This window comes from Momordica charantia, assembly GCF_013281855.1.
Source record: "Momordica charantia cultivar OHB3-1 chromosome 2 unlocalized genomic scaffold, Mcharantia_2.0 BLBB01000002.1, whole genome shotgun sequence".
Classification (NCBI taxonomy): domain Eukaryota; kingdom Viridiplantae; phylum Streptophyta; class Magnoliopsida; order Cucurbitales; family Cucurbitaceae; genus Momordica; species Momordica charantia.
The window spans coordinates 6447034-6467574 of record NW_028275160.1 but is presented as its reverse complement, the minus strand read 5'-3'; the positions used below and the strand labels follow the sequence as shown (position 1 = coordinate 6467574).

Genomic DNA, 20541 nt, shown 5'->3' with positions numbered 1-20541 from the left:
AAAAACTATTCCTTTAATTTACGATCCAACCATAAAAAAAATAACATGTATATTGTTTGGTACAGATAGTGACTATTAATTCTTTTAAGCAATTTTTAACTATACTTTCATGATTTCATGATCCTTCTCATACATATGTGGTATCTGTTCATCCATATACTCTTCTTCTCTACTCAGACATCACATAGACTCCATTTTTAGTGTAGTTTGTAGTCGACGCGACTTGTTTCTTAAGTATTCTCTACTAAGACTAATAAATATAGTAACATGTCATTTAAATGTTAAACTAAACTAATAGAAAGGTATAAATTAAAATCTAAAAAGCATATAGGATGTGACAAACGACTTTTTAATATCTCTCCAACTCCAACATGTATCTAATTTAGTTCTCGATGTGAAACTTAAATTTTATATGTATTTGTATTTTAATTTTTCGGTGTTTAATGCGATGATCAGTAGTGTACCGTTTGTTGCGTGCAGTTAATTTATACAAATAATTGTTTTTGGTTTCATTTTCTCTCTGTACGTAGGGCCTGAAATCTAGAGATGAATGCCCCTCCAAGGGAAACATAAGCATGACACCACTGCACCACTACTTTTTTCCTTTTTTTTTTTTTTTTTTGGGTTTTCTCTCTCTCTGTCTAAGTATGACTTTTTAGCCCTTCCAAAAAATTTCCACCTTTGGCCCCTCCCTTTTATCATCATCCCTCCTCATTGTCTCTCTCCCTCTTTTACCCACTGGATATTTTGGTCAACAAACAGACCCCCTTTGATTTCTATATATACACACACATCCGTGTACCGAACTCCTCAGCTCATGAAAAAGGGAGAAACAAAATTTATGTAAAAAAAGAAAAAAATAATTAGAAAAATGTCCCCTTCTTCTAATTCTGCGCCATCTCGATGGTGCCCAACGCCGGAACAGGTGATGATTTTGGAGGAGATTTATGGCAATGGTTTGAAGACTCCCAATGCCACGCAGATTCAGCACATAACTTCCCATCTTTCGTTGTATGGGAAAATTGAGGGCAAAAACGTCTTCTACTGGTTTCAGAACCACAAGGCCAGAGACCGCCAGAAGCTGCGGAGGAAGCTCTTTAAGCAGCTCCAGTTCCAGCACCACCAGATGTTGTTGAAACGCCACCGTTTTGATGACAACCAGTTTTTCCAGTGCTACTTTCTTCACCACCACCAGCGAGTGCCGCAACAGCCCCTGCTTACTAATCCTGCGTGTTTTGTTCACGAGGTAATTTATTGCCGCCCTTCAAAAATTTTAACTCATATTAATAGGTATCATATATATATATATATATATATATATATATATATATATATATATTTATTATTTTTATTTTTATTACATTTCGTGGACCTAAAAATTAGTATATTAATGAGAAGCAAATGACATTATGACATTATGCTAAGATTATAAAATCACCACTAAATTCCACAGTGTATATATATTTTTTCTTATGAACTTGGAAATGACAAAATAGACCAATGAGAATCAATATTAATAATCTTGCCAAAACGAGTATAGTTCAACGGTAATTGATATATAACTCTGACCAAGAAGTCACGAGTTCGAAATCCCACCTCCACGTGTCGTATTAAGAAAAAATATTAATCTCTTATAAAAAATTAATATTAAACACATTGAATATGAAAGCTTAAATTAATAGATTACTATGTATCTTTAATAAGAAAGGTGATGTTTTGGGTTTGCAGGATGTGGAGAGGGAGGAGGCGTCGGCGACGACGAAGGTGGAGGGTTGCAGCGATGATCGGATGATGGTGGTGGAAGATGAAGAGACGACATGTCGTGGAGGGAGTCTTCGGACGTTGGAACTGTTTCCGGTGAGTGGGAGTTGCGTGAAGGCAGAAGAAAACGGTAGCGGGAACAAGTTACGGCAGAGTTAGGGATAAAAAGGAAAAAGAAACCCTAACCGATTAGGATAGAGTGTGTAGGTTGGTGAGGGTTTTAAATGGTGTCATAATATGAGATGCTATGTATGTACAAATGTAAAATTTGGGGACACAAACAAAGATTTGATTTGCCCTTTCGAAAACCTCGTTTCCCCAGCTTCTACTACTTTAAATTTCACAGTTTCCATTATTCACATTCTGCCTCGGCTTTCCCAAATCTTTCCCTTTCTCTCCTGTGTTTCTGTCCAAAAATTTAAACAAATTGCAGTCTTTTTAAATAATTTTAAAATTATTGTTTCAACCAAAATCTAGCTCGTCTCAAGAATCGTGAATAAGCAAGAAGATGTACAAAATAGAGGTGAGTATTTGGAAGAATAAGTTAGACTAAATCAAAACAATTTAATCTCAAGTCGAGTAATTGATTTCGCCTACTTATATAAGGAGTGAGTACATGTATATTTACAGACATTTATAAATGGAGAATCGTTACTCAGCTACTTTGCATGTCTCATGAATATCGACTTAAATTCAACAGTTATGTTACTTGCTTGGTTGGTTTTAATATAGATCGAACCCGTAAAGTTCACGCATAGGTTGAACCTGATATATTCATAATATTGTACTTCGGGCTTTAAGCCAACCTTGTCATGCTATGTGGTGCGTCATTATATGTTCTCCAACAATTATTATTATTAATAACTCCAACATATAGACATATAAAAACGTAGATGAAAATGTTGATAGGTTGAATATAAATTTAAAATCCTCTTTTATTGTTACAGAAGCTTCCATTATAAAATATTTATACTAGACTCAAATATTACATTTAAATACATTATTAGGGTTCTGCCCACGATTTTGTTTCATTTTTTTTTTTGTTAAAAAGAACCAAGTTCATTTTTTCCACGTTCTTAGATAAAAAAAAAAAAAAATAGGGTTTTTAATTAACTTTTTCTCTAAAGGAAAAGTTATTAGGATTTTATTGTAGTTTTAAAGGATAGGAAATGTTTACTGAACAAACCCTAAAATTGACTGACGAATTCAACCGTGTGGGGCGAACTTGGTTTTATTGTCTTGTAAGCCAACATTTTAATAGCAAGATTTCAAGTTTCAGTTTCAATAACCCTAATATTAATATTTCAAGTCAAGAGTGTAGTATACGGTAGCATTTCTACAATAAATAGTTTTAAGTAAAAGTATTTTAATTAAAAATATAAATAAATAGTTTTGGATTTATTGTGTTTAACTACCCGTCCATAAACTTTTAAAAAGTATTTAATATAACTCGTAATTTAAAGTTTCAACCTAAATAGGTGTCTTAACCACTAAAACTATGTTCGATTTAGCATGTTTAAAAGAAAGCTAAGACTCCTAATAACGCAAATTTTAAAACCTATATAATCAATGCAGAAATAATAAACTATATAGTTCGCCCCCAAAAGTTACATATTGGTAAGAATATAAGGTTTTTTGGTATCACATATTAAGAGGTTTTATCCTCGAACCTTGAAGCGATCTTGATAGAAAATGCTAAGATTCAAGGATAGAGAAAATAATAATAAATGACATATTTTGTGTAGTGGTCACATTATGAAAGGTGATTTTGGAAGGTGTGGAACAGAGGGTAAATAAGGGATAAGATTGTTGATGTTGATGTGGCGACCGCACCAGTCACCGGCGGTTCACCGGTCACCAGTCACCGAGGGCCTAGGTCAGTACTCTTGGAATGGCTTAGAATCTTTCAGTTTGAGAGGGGAAAGTCAATGGTTTACAAAAATGGTACAATTCTATTTCTATCTACACACACCTATCAGACTTGACACTCCCCGCTGACACATACACATATTTCATATTCCAATATCTCTGTATTTTCTTTCATTTTAATTATATAAATGTTTTTTCTTTAATGGGACAAATGACACCATTACATCACTTACATAGATAATGATAATGATTATTGGACGAGCTAATAAAATATATTTAAGCACAGTGGTCGTCTCTCGTTTCTTCAAGAGACGACCATCTCGAGACATATATTTATATTGTCGTACTCTGCGACGTCGTTTATGACGCCCAATTAAAACCATTCAAAAAAATCTTCTTCGATCGTCCCTCAATAAAGAAGTATGCTCTCTTCAAGACCTTTGAAGTAGCATCGGTGGGTGGTGAATCCTTTCCCTTTTCGTATGTTCGCTTGGATTAGGAGTTTGAAAAGAAAGGTTTTTGAATTAATGAAAATTTCTCAAACTACCTTTATTTATGGAAAGTTTTAACAAAAATGTTCCTAATTGGTTAAATAGAGAATTCTTACTAAATAATATTGTTAAAAGAGTTTAATGAATCTTTCAAAACACTGATCATTTGGAGTTTTGCTTTGATGTCATACTCCTTGTAATTTAGTCCTGGGGCTCCATATGGTCCTTTAATGAAAATTTGAGGACATTTACTGCTGCAAACACACATTAGAACCGTAAATCTTTTACCTGTAAGAATATGAACACCTTTCTGATAAAAAATTTAATGGTGGGCAATCAAAGATTCATGTTGTCCCGTCAATGAAGAAGTATTGCCTACATGAAAAGAAAACAACCTAATAATTAAGTCATTTTCGAATATTAGATCCCTCACAAACGACAAGAATTTCGTGTTAGAACGCCCCTAAAAATTTGACAACTACGAATTTAAAAAAAGAAAAAGAAAATCTCTTCTCGTTTTTCTATCTCTCCCTTTTTACATTTGTCTTTCTTAGTTATAAAAAACGTAACAATAGTTACTAGGAGGTTCTTGCTCATCAATCAAGAAGTAAATATATATTATTCCCAAACGAAACGAGTTTTGATGCACCTTAGTTGGTTGGTTTCCTTTCTAATAATTCCCCCCATTTTCCTTGTATTTTCAGGTTCACGTGCCTGTAAATTAACACATGAATAAATTGTTGTTGTTTTTATAATGCCACAAAAGAAACAAGTGTATTACGTTTTCAAATCTGTTGATGAGCTCTTTTGTCCAATCTCCTGCTGCACGTATATGGACACTTAAATAGTCATCTCCTGGTGCAGAAGTGATAGAAAATGGATGCCTGTAATATAATGTATACAGTGAAAATAAAAACATATATATCCAAATTCAAGTAATTAAATATTAAATTAAACTTCCAAGCATTATCTTAAGTGAAAATTATATGAAGTTAATGAAGAGAAACATTCCACTTTCATATTTAAATCCTGGAGGTTTTGTCAAACTGCAGTGCTACTGGAGCTTGTTTTCCATATACTCTTGCCTCGGAAAAAAAAAAAAAAAATCCCACAAAAACGGAAGAAAAATGAAAAATCTTGACCTTTTGCCACGGGGCTATAGCGACGAAAAAATTTCATAACCTTTTTACCGACAATTTTTTGATCTTCAGCGACGATTTCTTTCGTCATCAAATTTGAAAATTCTTGCAGTGAAGCTCCCTCTTGAGAGAATAGTGCACGCCGAGCTGACAGGTCGGGAAAAAAAATCTTGGGCTCTCGTTCTGAGACCGAGCTCTGCTGCATGGTAAATTCGGCCACTGGTACAACCAATAGTGAAAGCCCACCGCATAGTAGAATAGACCAATGGGACGGGTACCACACCTATTTCATCTCATATAAATACACACTCACTCCACTAAATCAGGTATGCAAATCCGTCTACAGCTGATCAGTCCAACTCGTGCCTAAAACTAACTTGAACGTTGGAGTCTTCTACCTATTTTTGCAGGTCTTTTGTCTCCAGTTGATCCAACAATACGTCGCTAGCTCCTGTTCAAATTACTCATGACACTTGAGTAGATTTTGACATCAACAACCTTTAATAAAATTTTATAGTTACATTAAAATATATTATTGAAATATCTTGTTAAGATTGTGAAATAAATGAGATAAAAATCAAAATGAAAAAAAATAAAATAGTCGCTTTTTAAAAGTAAATTTATTTATATTTAAAAAATACAAAAATAATAATTGAAGTTCGAAGACCTTTTCAGATTTTAGAGATAATTACTATGTTATTTACTTCTCCAAGAAAAGCAACATATACACACGTGTGTGGATGAGGAAAAATAACAAACTCAAACCATTTCTTAAAAAAGAAAAAAAAAACTTAAACCAGACAAATAACTAAATAAATAAATAAATAACTAATTACAAAACAGTTTCTAACCAAAAGTATTAAACTCTAATATCCTCCCCTTCCTTCGTTTGGCCAAAAATATCGAGTTCCAAAGTCTTTAAATCTAAAAACCCAAATGTTGATGCAATTTTTGGTAAGTTGGTTGGATTCGGAGTCGATGAACTGGATGGGCTGTTGAGTAATCAAAGAAAGGTTGGGTCTAGTTAGGAGAAGTCGAGACTCAGTAGGTTGTGAGTAGAAGAATGACGAGATCTTGTTGGTTGGGAGTTGAGGCGAAAGCGACCTAAAAAATAGAAGATGAGTAGATGACGGCATGATTTCGACCTACCACACTTCGATACTTTAAGTCAGTATATGAACTTAAGAAGAGAGAAGTAAAAAGTGGTTTAAGAGGAAATGATGTATCTTGAAAGCTCAGAGGTCCTTTCTATTTAGCTTTTGTTGGCAGCGTGAATGGACCTTGAAAAGTCAAAGAGAGAATGTTAAAGTCAACTCCCACACTATATTCCACTCTATAATGGGACCGAACCAAAGTTAAGTGGGTCCATGATTGAGATCTGCACAATGAAAAGGCTTGAAATGGTACCATGTTGGCGGTGGCCCAAAATGGTGTCCAATAAGCGGCTCATCATTTGATGGTGGGCCGCACACAACCTCCCATACCCCTCATTGTGCGGCTGGGTGGAGTTAATACCGCACAATGCGCCCGATGTGCCACGCAATAAAAAGCCAGCGCACATAGCTTTGTGCGCTGGTCGTTGAGTAATGGGTTGGGCCGTTTTGGGCCCAACTTTCCTTTATTTTTCTGGGCTTTGACCCCTAACAAAATGGCCCCCACTTTTGAGTTGGGGTGCATGAGGTGGAGGGTAGTTAAATATTCGGAAGTAGCATTTAGTTATACCTAACCACGGTTAAGTTTCGCTTTTGAGCATTAAGCTTATCGTTACTTTATGCTTGATTAAAGTAAGGTGAGATTGAGGTAGCGCTCGAAGCTAAGATAGTTTTCGAGGCTAAGATAGATCTCGAGGTCGAGATAACGCTCGAGGCCGAGACAATGCTCGAGGCAGAGATAATGCTTGAGGTTGAGATAATGTTCGAGGTACAGCAAATGTTCGAGGCCGAGATAATGCTCAAGATCGAGATAGTTTTCGAGGCCGAGTTAACACTCGAGACCAAGATAGTTATCGAGACCGAGTTAACCCTCGAGGTTGAGATAATGTTCGAGGTTGAGTGAATGCTCGAGGTGGCAACGAAGGGCATGGCAGTTGTGGACATGGTGGCCAAGGTGGCACCGAGGGCGTGGCCCTATGTGTGGCTGTGGTGGCGAAGGACGTGGTTGTCTTGTCGTATGGCCGAGGTGGTCGAGAGCATGTCCGCCCTATGTGGTCGTGGTGATGACTGAGGTGGCACCGAGCACGTGGCCTCCTATGTGGCCGTGGTGATGACTGAGGTAATGCTCGAGTTCGAGATAATTCGGAAGGTCGAGATATTAAATTATTGAACTATAATATTAAATTTTCGATGACATGTCTAAATCAACTATTATTAAATCCATATTGATATAAAAAATGTAAATCGATATTTCATTTATATGGGTAAACAATTGACGAAATATTAAAAGACATCTCGATAAAATATTATTAACAATTAATAAGAATTAATTTTTTTCTAAATATAAGACGCTGATTTGTTAATTTTAAATAATTTTATGAATTTCTTAATTTTCATAATTTTTTTCAAAAATATCCATCGTTTCCTCCAAACTTTGAAAGTGTTTGGTAGGTTTTTGTTTTAATATTTTTTAATTGAATAGAATGTTGAAATTATTTCATGATTAAATTATCCGATTTAAGACTTAGTGAATTGATGGAAATGTAGGAATCGAAGGAAGAAAATTTGAAAATTCTACCAATTTCTCTGATTATTTGGGGGAGAAAGTAGAAAGCTTCCTCCGACATTTTTTATTTTCTAATTTTTTATAAATTTATTAAGTATTATGTCATAACAATTTATCATCAAATAATTTTAATATTACTAATGCCATAAATGGGAAAGAAAAAATGTTAAACCGGGAACTAAATTAAAACTTTTTAAATATTAAGGACGAAACTGCAAAATTTTTAACTAAAATAATATATATATTTAGCCAAAAAAAAAACGAAAAGATCGAAGGGGAAATAAAGTGGCACGTTGTCAAAGGTGATTTTGAAGGATGTAGAAAGAACAGAGCTAATAGGTGATGGAATGGTTTAGAATCATCCGGAGGTCAAGTTAGAGCTTTTTGCCAATACTTAGCTTTAGTTATTAGAGCTTTTTGCCAATACTTAGCTTTAATTACCCTTTTAAATCGAAGGTGTATTTAATACTATTTTTTTTCTTTTTTAAAGATCGAGAGTTCAAATCTTCATATTATACTAAAAAAAATTGAGTGCCTCCCAAATATGATTGTCGTTCTGTTCCTATCAAAATATTCCAATTTCTCTATACTTTCGTTTCTTTAATTATATACCTGTTTTTTACTATCTTTAATTGTACAAATGTTGTTATCTTTTAATTTTAAAATTAAATGACGTACTAAAAATAGTTGCCTTTTTTTAATGATGGTCCACCTAAAGTTTAAAGAAAATAAATTGGGGATTAAATTAAAATTTTAAAATTGTATCTAATAAGTTTTTGAACTTCGAAACACGTCTAAGTTTTTGCCCTTTTTGACATTTTTTTAACTATTCAAGATCCTAATAGACTTGGAATTGTGCCAATTCCTTGACATTTTTTTACATTTTTTTTTTAATTTACTACCCATTAAACACATGAAATTAAAAATTCAAGATCCTAATATATGCAAAATTCAATTTTACCTCTAATAGGTACATGAGTTTCAAATATGTCAATGATCTATTAGATATAAAATTAAATGTTCAGGAATCTATTAGACACACAGAATGAAAGTTCAAGTATCTATTGACACAAAATTGAAAATTAAGTCTTAGCATATACTTTTTAAGGTTTAAAGATCTATTAGTTACGACCATTTGTTAGAGATAAAAATAGAAAATCTTAGACTCTTGAGTTCGAAGTCCTCACAGTATTTTTTTCTTCTTCTAATTAACCTTATTAATTCACAAATTGAGTTTTGTAATTGTGAATCAATTTAATATTTGAGCCGTCTAAAGTGGTCGTGTTTTAGAACTTAAAATGACCAAAGTGTAACTATTTATTACCAAAACTTTAGGAAGTAAAAAGTATATAACCCTATAGTTAACATAAAATGCAGTTGATAAAAATACATACACAAATTTATGAGAAAATAACCAAATAACCCTCGTATCTACATATTCCAATCTCTCTATATTTTTTTATATGATTATAGGTTTTATCTTATACTCACCACTATCAAATGTTTGACAAATGAGGGAGAAATACAGATGAATATTTTTTTTTAACAATGGTCAGCATAGTGATAGTTGTTCGCCAGTCAACATCTAAATATTACACTTCCATAAAAATTAATGTTGTTAGTGGTAAATAATGCTGACCTGACCAGTAAACACCTTATACGTACGAACAATGACTACAAGCCAAAGCGGGACTCGCTTCTATTCTATTCAGATAGATAATGGCAAACGAGTCAATTTACTATCAAATTCAATGACCCAATTGGGAAAAAAACCATTTCTACTTTAGCTTACAGCTACACCTCGTGTTTCAAGTTTCAATGAGGCCAACCAAAAGAAGTATAAGTGTGGGGTGATGGATTTAAAAGCAACATATGATATATACACTTCCTTTATAGAAGTCGATATCCGTTAGGCCACAATTATTACAAAGAGCAGCCAAAGAAAGTTGATGGGAGACTGCACAAATTACTATATGCTGGATAGTGGAACATAAAGCTTCTTTTTGCTCTTTGTTCTTTTTAAAGGAAAAACCAAGCCAACTTGGAAGTGGAGCGATTAACTTTCCAAATGGTTGGCTATAACTTAAAACACACAGAGAAATTACCTCAAAAAGATGGTAGCTTTCTTTAACTTTTTGAAGTTCTCTAGAAGTTCTCCTTGTGGAAGTGAAACCTTGTTGAGCTGTCGCTGAATTCTTTGCAGCATTCGCGCAATTGCTTCACAAGAGAGTGTTGTCCACAGTAAAATACACCTGCAACACCAACAAGACAAGAATTTAACAATTGTTTTCCTTGAGGTTTCATTTGGTTAATGTTTTGTTGTTCAGATTAGGCTCCATTCTAATCTCACCAATTTCAGAACCTTTGTGTGTAGATGCCAACCCTCTGAAAACTTTCTTCCAGTCCGGTCTTGCAAAATGAGTCCTTATCTGTGACAATGGGTTGAATTAAAACACAAGCCAAATGGGGAATATTGTTGTTTTGTTTGTAAGTTGTGTATCAAGATCATTACCCGGCTTCCCGAGATGACGTCGACTTCACCTCTAGATTGCTGAATTCTTTGCACCATTGTAATGAGCGCGGATCGTGCATCGCCTTCCTCGTGCACGCAGCTTAAGTGGTTGTGCATTTCTATTATTTTCTGCAATGATTCAAATGAAGTGAAGTTGATTAAATGCTGGTAGATTGAGTATGGAATTGAGTGATTTTATTGTTTGAAATCTCCAACATACGTCTTGGTCGTATTCCGCTATATCGTCCATGACACCTTTAAACCAATCGAATGATGCTTGTTCCTTTGTCACCCAATAGAAATATGCTCTCTTTGGGACCTTTGGAGATCCGGTCTGCATTTGCTTGGATTAGTTCCAACAACATTTTTTACTAAATTGATCACAGTTTGAGATTTGCTTCGCTTACAGAGTGGGAGCTTTCATTTGTTTTCATGTGGTTAAGTAAATCTTTCAAAATACTGATCATTGGAGTAGCCCCAATTCCAAGGCCTATGAGCAACAGAATGTCATACTTCTTGTAACCCTGTGCTGGAGCTCCATATGGTCCTTTGATGAAAATCTGAGGATATTTGTCACTGCAAATACAGAACCAACCCATTTAATCACTTTGTGGGATTGCAGTTGCAGATTCAGACGAGTTTTTTCTCACCTTGATTCTGAAGGAACGTAATCCGAAAACGTTTTGGTTTCCAGTCTAACAATTCCCCCCTTTTTCCTTGTGTTTTCAGGTTCACATACCTGCATTTCCTCTGAATTTAGTGCGTAGAAATGGATGAAAAATAGCAAACAGTGATGAAGAATAGAAGGCACAAGAGCTTGATCGTAGAAATATGTATTACGGATTTAAATCTGTTTCTGAGCTCTCTTGTCCAGTCTCCTACTGCACGTATATGGACACTTAAATAGTCATCTCCTGGTGCAGAAGTGATAGAGAATGGATGCCTGTATCCAGTGAAAACAATCCCAATTTCAAGCAATCAAACTTCCAAACACCCTATAATCAACTTCTTTAAGTTAAAATATGAGATATTACCATTCAAATTTTGATATATCCGGGCACTTAACAAAGAGATACATTCCACTTTTGTACTTGAATCCCGAAGGTTTCGCCAAGTATAATGCTAGAACATTTCCACTATATACTACTCCCTGAAATATCCGAGCACAACCGAAGAATTTGTTTAGTTTGCTCAACCGAACTTCCAAGAAAAGATAAAAGGGTTGCAGATCTTTGTACCTTTTTCACACTGACTTTATGGTAAAATTCGTGGAATTTTATAATAAGTCTCTCACTCACATACAGAAGTAATGGAACTGCAATGTACATCCATGTCTGCATAGGAAGATAAATGATAAAAGGATTTTGAGATCATTGCTATGATTCACTGATTTGTTCAATTTAAACTATGGTTTTGCTCACCAATTACAAAGTAGAGATTATTCGTCCTGATTATCCTATGGTTTTGATTATACACCCTAAACTTGATATTATTAACATGGATGAAGGTACTGACGTTAGATAACAGTGATACGACGACGATGTACGTACCGTTCTCTTGTACCAATCCTGAGTTAGGTATATGAAGTAGCCATGAAGGATCAGTAGGACATAGACCAGAATAAGCAAATGATGTGCATACCAGAAGGCATTGAAGCCTGCCAAATGGCGAAACAGCGGCGGTAACTTTTCGGCATTCCTCCTGAATAAAGGAGTTGCCAGTGTGAAGCAGAAGGCCATTATAATGACCATGAGGATTCCAGTAACACCAGGAACACTAGCAACCAAGTCAGGGTAACTTGGCTGCTTGAAGTCAAAATTTGGCCCAAGAATTGCCATGAATTTGTTGCTTGGGCATGAGGTCAATCTTGGAAAATCACAGGTCAAATGCATTATCACATGAAGAAAAGTGCCCACTGCAATGGCTATAGCAGTCAGCATGTGGAACTTGATATGGTCATCAAAAGGGAATATGGAGCTGAGAAAGGTGGATCTAAGTATGGTTAATGTGCCTCTACAAACAAGAAACAGAACTAGAGCCATATTGAATTTCAGAGTCTCAGCTGCTCCCTTTGCAACACAAAGGCAATAACCCATCACTTGAAACGCCCCTTTGTTCCTGTACTCCATGAATTTCCAAACGAACAGACCCACATTTATGGCTACCCACAGTGTGAAAACCCAGATTCTTTTCCAATTCGCATTCATAATTTCTTTTGTTTCCCTTAGAAACCTGCTTGCTGGAGTTCCATATTTGCTTAGAATCAGGGACGATACCTGAAGTTTAGAATCTTGGCTCTGCAACCTTTTCCCTTCTTCACTGCTCCACATCTCCTTTACTAGAATTTCCATATGCTCGATCTGTTTAAAGCTACATCAGTTCTTACAGAAGAATTTAAGGTGAAACTGAAAAAGGTGCTTTTCTTTTCTTTTCTTTCTTTGAATTACCTCAATAAATCCGTTGCGGTCTGGATCAAGCTCTTCCATGATCAGAGATGCGAATGTGTCAGTTTGTTTTTTCAGATTTGTCAAGTTGTTTGCAGAAGCACTCCACTCCAATACCGTCTTCACCTCTTCCTTTGAGATCTTACCGTCGCCATTCTTGTCACATCTGAAAACACAGTTGCTTCAGAATCGTGGATTCAAGTTTGCTTCAGAATCGTGGATTCAAGTTCAGGAGGATAGAGAATTAGAAAGATATAAAGAGAAATTTTACAAGTCGAAGAATATCTGAAGCCTCGAATCTAGGTCATCTTTATTCAAATCTTCCCAAAACACTCTCAATTCTTGAAGTGTAATTCCTTTCTCTGCCTTAATCTCTCTTCTCCTAGCCAATACAACATACAGTTCCCCGGCAAAGTCTGTTGGATCCTTTTTCATATCTAAAACAGAAACCACAAACCGAAATTCCTAAATACAAATTTAGCCAAAAAGAAGAGGGAAAAAATGGAGATTAATCACACAGAGAAGGAAAGAGTTTCACCAATGCAGGCTCCAAATTTGTCCTTGCGAAGTTTTCCATCAGGCGCTAGCTGCTTAAACCGCTTCTCAATTGACTTCCACGCTTCCTCTTCTTTTCCGGCGATGGAACCTTCCAGAAACCTCAACATATTAAATCCTTTCCGTCGCCTTTTATCTCTGACAGTTGGCTGAGAAGAATCGCCGCCGGTCTTCTTCACGTCGCCACCACAACTGCTCTGCTTCAACTCCACCGTCCCGTTCAAATCTTTTAGTTCGACGTTTTTGTCAGCCATCCGATCAATCTCGATGCTCTCCAGCAAGCATTCTGCTGGATTTTCTTCCGCCGTTTTATCTGAGCCCTCCATCGACTTCCTCTTCAAGCACCTGTTCAGAAAACAATGGAGGAAGGAGCTGCAGATTTGAGATTATGTATTTTTATTCTCTAGTTTTTGTGATTTGAGAGATGAACAGAGTGTTCGGAGGAAGGCGGAAGATCATGGCCGGCCGACTGAGGCTGATGAAGACTCGACTGTCCAGTGAGAGTTTTTGAGAACTTATAAATATTTAAATAACCATTTCGTACCAAATTTTCAATTTTATTTTTCCTTTTTTATCAAAATAATTTTCAATTTTTTTCGCTCAACTTTTAAATATTTTGATTCTTATTTATTTTCGCCCGTGTTTCTTTATATTTGTTATCTACTTTTTTTTTTTTTAATGTTTTTAAAATTTAGGCTAAAAGTTGAAAGCTTAAAAGGTGGTTTTAATAACTTTTATTTCTTTATTTTTTTAATTTGGCTAATGGATCAAATTAGTGTTTAAGAAAGGTAAAAAACATACCAAAAATAAAAAACTAAAAATGAAATTGTTCGCAAGGCCTAAACTATTATAACGTGATTTCAAGTACTTCAAATTGATATTTGTTAATCAAGTAAATGAAACTTTGTGGAAGCTAATCTAATCAAAAGTTATGTTTAAATTTCCACTTATAGTTAGTGATGTAATATTCTTTTAAAAAAATGAATATTTCATTGAAGAAAAAAATTGTGTTAAAAAAGTACTTATAGGGATCCTCTTTTCTAGCCGCTATGCAAACAAAATTCAAAAAATTTATATATGATTTTTATATAACTACACTATCTAAAACCATTTTGATTAAGGTCTCTACACTTCCAATAAATTTTAAAAATAGTTGCCTTTAAAAGTTTGAGATTAATTTTTATTTGATTTCACAAAAATAATAACAATAGTATTTTGTTTTCATTCACTATGTGAAATTTGTTTGAAGAGGTAAGAATCAAAATGAAACAACATAAAAATTCTTGAGCTGCAAAATGATTGTTTCATGTGCTGATATAAAGCCAAACTTGAAAGTATTCAAAAGAAAAGGATGAATTTGGATGTGAAATAATTTAAAGAAATAAAAAAGAGACAAAGTTATGTCTTATGAGACATGACTGGCCAACAACTTGGTTACCTTTGTCAAGAAAGAAAGGAAGAAAAACAACCACCAGCTATCACTTTTCTTCATGTAAACAATATCCCTTCAAGGACGAAATGAAACATAAATTTTAAGCATTTGGAAATTGTCATTTTTCTATTACAGGCTCTCTTGTTTCAGTAGATATGAAAATGTAGATTCGTACTCATATAAAAATAGGTGTTTTTATCGGTTGAATTATATTATAACATGATTTAATTTTCTTCGAGTACATTTGGGCTTTAAATTTTGTCCAAGACATAATTTTAAATTCATATAACGTCGGTAAAAAGTCTTAAATTTTTTTAAATTAAGATGTGGGCTTTATTTGTGCCTCGATTTGAAGTTATGATATATATTTTTTCAATATATATAATTTTGAGAAAAAGAAATGATAAATTTTATTATATTGCTTTACAATTTTATCAGTTAATTATTTCATGATAATTATATATTAAGTTATCAATGTATTATTTTATATTTATTACCTAATTAACTATACTGTTTAATTAGCTAAAATATACTTAATTAGTAAGATAATATTTTAGTTGTTAGTTGCGAAATGAACCAAAAAAATTATCAGTTGTGAAACAATAATTGGCCTAATTATTATTTTTAAATATAAGTTCCAAAAAAAAAAAAACTAGACAAAATTAATAATTCAATGATATAGATTTAATATCATACCAATGTCTTATTACATGTGGAAAACATTATTAAATAGGAAAGCATCCTCTCAATTATTATTATTTTTTCCTTTTGAGAAATTCTCAATTATTATTATTTTTTAATACAACAGAAATTCTCAATTACTGTTACTATTTGTTTCCAGAAATATATATAGTTACCATTTTTAAACTGTTATTATTATTATTATTACCTTTAAAATAAAAAAAAATTATTGAGCGGATAAATATGTATTAAATATACCTTGTAAAAAAAAGATAAAAGAAGAAAAGTATTTACTTAATAAATGTATATTTTTAAATATAACAGAGAATTTAAAATTTTACCATTCAAACTAAATTCAAAGGAAAATGATTTTTTTTTTTACATTTTTTAAAATATATATTAAATTTATATTATATAGTACAATTTTAAAATAATTTTCTTCTAAAGTACGTAAACTTTTCAACAATAATAGATATTTTAATTGTTTTTCAATAAATACTGCACGTTGTAATTAATTAAGTCGAGAACGGCCCATGTACTGAGAAATGAATAAACAATTTAATAAATAATTACAAAACTTTTTTCAAGGAGAAAAAAAGGCTATGAATCCCTTTTTATATGTATAGTAACTCTTTTAAGATGATTTTTCTTTAGTAGCATTACTGTCAAAGAATACCATTTTTTTTAATTGATGTTTGGATCGCACGTTCTATGCGGATGAATTAAAAACAATGCCACCAACTTCGGTGGATATTTCTGACTTAGAGATTTTATTTTAAAAAAATAAAAATAAGAAATATTTTATGGATTCAACGTATTAATATTTAAAATTTGAAATTTTCAGAATGACTCAACCACGAAAAGATGACGTGGCATCTTTATATAATTCTATATCATTTTGCACATTGATGTGGCGATATTTGATAAAACTTTAATAGTTTTAACCCAATTTTTTAATCTCTCTCTCAAACAACATTTTGTTTTATTTAAGATTTACGAGTCAATTTCCCACCTAATCTACCATATTTTAGAAAGTATATTTTTTAAGGGTACATTTCAACAAGTATTTGTCAATTTATCAATAAATAAATAAATATTCATGTGTCATGTGTATCAATATGTAATTCGTCTTTATGTTTTGTCTTGAGACAGTAAGATATTAAATCCAATAAAAATCCTAACTTAAAGATATTGACAACCAATTTGTTCATTTGAACTTTAAAAAAAAAAACATGGAGAGCCAATAAATAACCCATTTGAAAGTTTAAAATAATGTATGGATTTTCTTTTGGGTTACAACTATTTTACACCATTTAAAGAAAATAAAAAACTAAGTCTTAATATTTTTTTAATTATTATGTGAGAGTGAGGGATCGAACTCACAGCCTCTAGTTTAGAGATATATGTAAATTACTATCGAACTATACTCGTTTTGACAACTAAGTTTCAATAATATTAAATCGTATTCGATAAATTTCACTAAAATATAACATTAACAATAAACTTATATTAACAATAAACTTATGATATTTAAAAAAAACAATAAACTTCAAGAAAAAAAACTACATAGATTTTATTATTTATGATATTTTAATCAAATAGCAAATCTAAGTCTAACTCAATGGTTAAGATACTTATTTTCGATCAAAATGTGGTGAGTTTAAAATTAACTAATCAAATAGTTAGTTTTTCAAAATATTACAAAAGGGAAAGATTCTTTTTTAGTAGAGCAAACATGGGAGCGCGAAGATTCAAACCTAAGGTTAAAATTATTCGGGCATTTAAACCATGTTCGTTCTTCATTTATTATATGTATAAACAAACTTAATTGAAAGTAAAGAAATAATTCACTCTAATGCAGCCACGTTGCAAGTAATAGCGAATAAATTTCTATTGTTTAGCCTTAAAAAAAAGTTCTCATCTTTATCTAAAGCTTTTAGATATCTCTAACCTTTCTTTTTTGGTCTTTTTTTTTCTTTTTATTAAGTGGGAAAACGATTTCCCATACAATTCATTTAAGGCATTATCTTATTTTGAATTGGTCATGGGCGTACCAAACCTTTAGGTATTTTGGTATTTCTCAAGGAAGTCTTTGCCTTTTGGCACGTTCTGCCTTTTTCAATATGGTGAGCTGTGGAGCACGTTGTGTTTAACTTAACAGTTAACATCACCAACTCCATTTCCCTTTTGTTTTTTGTTTTTTTTTTTCCTTTTAACTTTAGACTGTGAATATGAATGTATATTTTTAATCAAATTGCAAGCTTGGTGTCTAATAAATCTATAATATATCTCTAAACTTTTAATTTGGTATTTAATAAATCATTTAGATATTTTTTTAAATTTATAAATTTATTAGATGTTTTTAAAGTAAAAATTTTTTAAATAGCACTAAGTCTAAAACAATTACAACTACTAAACTTGTAATTAATTTAATCTTTTTGTTGGGACAGCATATGAACGTGGTTCTATTGGGAGTTGGACTTGAGACTATGTGCACTCATATAGGTCTGTCTGGGTTGGTGACTTCCTATGGTGATCGTCGCTTATGCCGCTAGCAGTCCCCACAAAGATGATTGGTTTAAAGTAAATACAGATGTTGGTTTTTTCTCGGGCTCGCTTCGAGGGAGAATCGGGATGGTCATTTGCGATGCTGAGGCTCTGCGCTTCATCGTTGTCATTTGCTAGTGAGTGAGGTGGGTTTTCGATCCATTCTCCTTAAATCGGATTCCCTCCGGTGTTTTCGATTTCTTATTCAGGACACTAAGGATTTGTCTGAGTTGGCGCGTCTCCTTACTGAGATTCGCCAACGTTGTTCTCTGTTGGGTCCGGTTCATTTCACTTTCACACACCGTGAAGGCAATGCAGTGGCACATAAATTTGTTCGACATTTGAACCGCATTTAGTTTGAAGAGGATCCTCCAGAAATTTCTAGTTTACTTGCTTCTAATTATTCTCTTTCATTCTCCTAAGTTCGTTTCTTTGCACCTGTCAAAAGAAATATAATAATAATAATAATAATGAACGTGGCTATGCTACCTGGTTATTGATTTTTTTTTCCGACATAATAGTGCTATTTCGTTTTGTACTGAAATTTTAGATAGCTTTATAATATTTTTTGTATTTTATTTTTTAGAAAAGACATATAAACACGTTGACGTATATGTCAATTACTGCTGAGTTATACTCGCTTTGACATTTTTCGGTGAGTATTTTAAGACTTATTTAACCATCCTGGGTTTAGTTGGCTCATTATCATTTGACATTTGGGCAAGTTAAAAAATATAAATAAAGTAACCTAATTTAGTTGAATGAGTTCGAATTCTAAGAAGATTAGAAAGAATTTAATGGAATGTCTTCCAATTGTCTCATCGTTAAGATTTTTAATTGCTAGTTCTTCGAGATATTTCTTGCTTGTCGTGTCATGTGATAGAATTGGAAGATTATCACATGAGATGGATCGACGTGCATTTTAGACTTAGTTAGCTTTAACACTTTATGAAGAAAAAAAACTATTTCAAAATAACTTTTTAATTCTGATTAAAAGAATCTAATCAAGTGATATGTAAGTAAGAGGTAAGGGGTAACAATGAGTTGTGATGAATTTAAAGTAAGGACAATTTTATTTATTTTAAAAATAATTTTTATGAGAATACATGAAACAAATATAAATATACTAAAATTTGGTGAATAATTTGTATTAAAATAATTTTTATGAGAATAGATGAAACAAATATAAATATACTAAAATTTGTGGAATAATTTGTATTACTTGACTTTAAATAAATCACCTTCACATCACCTGTCACCGTACACCATGAAGAGTATAGGTCAAATATAATATACTACAAGATTTAAGAAGACGAATCACACTCTAACCTAGCCTAATTTAATTGATTAAAGTATGTATCACCGATTAGAAAACCGTGTATTAGAATCTCTATCGCCACATATATTAAAAAAAGAGATATTAATTACTTTAGTATCTTAAATATTTTGACAACAATGAATAGCGTAGTTTTCCATAAACTGAAACTAAACAGGAAAAACAATACATGTCTAAAAGGCTTTTTATGCAAAAAATAATATTAAAAAGTACACAAATTTACGAGCAAAAATATATGACGCTGAATACTTGAGTTTTTTTTTTATACAACATATAAGGGTGTGGATCGAATCACAACCTCTTCGTTTGAGATATGGACCAATTATCACTAAGTTATGCCCGTTTTGAATGAATACGTGAGTTACATCATATCATTGAAGCAATTTAAATATAGATTAGTAGATAAATACGAATTCTAAAGTCAGGAAGTTTTATTCCCTACGCTACAATTATTGAACCGAAGAGAGGAAAAAAAAAGAAAAGAAAAGAAACATTTCATCCCTTTAGTAGACACTATAGTGTTGTTTCTAAGGGAAGAAAAAAAAGACACTTGATAAAATTTTAGTATCTAGGATTGTGTACGTATTTGTTGCATTAACTTTTGAGAAAATTACTTCCGTTGGAAAAAAAAAGCTTGACGTAATTTTCTCTTCTACAGTTATATCTAATTAAACAAAGCCAATTACACAATATATGAGAAATAAAGAAATGACAAAAACGACACAACAAATTATACTGGTTCACCTAATAATTACTACGTCAAGTTTTTCGCTCAGATCAGGTTCCAAAAGAATTGGTACAAGTGCTCTAATATCTCCGCAGATTTCCACACCCAATAAAAGATATCTAGCTTCTAAGTATTCTAACACGATATACTTAGTTACAATGATGAAAAACTCACAAAATAATTGGTAACTAATTACCTCAAACAATGATCTCGATCTGGCTGCCAATGCTCCAAGTCGTCGCTTCTAAATGCCGCAAAATTCTCTCAAAATTTCAGCTGACTTGAACCCTGACAGAATGATATGTATTTATAACACATTGTCGTAGCAT

At 32.8% G+C, this 20541-nt stretch overlaps 2 protein-coding genes across 2 annotated transcripts; one reads left to right on the top strand and one right to left on the bottom strand.

The window, feature by feature from the left end:
• The first annotated feature begins 797 nt into the window (after positions 1 to 797).
• Positions 798 to 2120, top strand: PRS (Homeodomain-like superfamily protein). The gene is made up of 2 exons (XM_088121095.1): positions 798 to 1246; positions 1729 to 2120. The coding sequence occupies exons 1-2, from the start codon at positions 872 to 874 to the stop codon at positions 1918 to 1920; spliced, it is 567 nt and encodes a 188-aa protein (XP_087977221.1). The 5' UTR covers positions 798 to 871; the 3' UTR covers positions 1921 to 2120.
• Positions 2121 to 9812: 7692 nt separating this feature from the next.
• On the bottom strand, positions 9813 to 14000 carry LOC111015515 (ferric reductase-like transmembrane component family protein). Its single transcript, XM_022290568.2, has 13 exons — positions 13473 to 14000; positions 13206 to 13371; positions 12938 to 13100; positions 12041 to 12850; positions 11729 to 11824; positions 11525 to 11640; positions 11331 to 11433; positions 11141 to 11229; positions 10898 to 11066; positions 10711 to 10824; positions 10491 to 10619; positions 10329 to 10407; positions 9813 to 10230 (listed from the first exon to the last, which is right to left on the bottom strand). The coding sequence occupies exons 1-13, from the start codon at positions 13813 to 13815 to the stop codon at positions 10124 to 10126; spliced, it is 2484 nt and encodes an 827-aa protein (XP_022146260.1). The 5' UTR covers positions 13816 to 14000; the 3' UTR covers positions 9813 to 10123.
• Positions 14001 to 20541: the final 6541 nt, after the last annotated feature.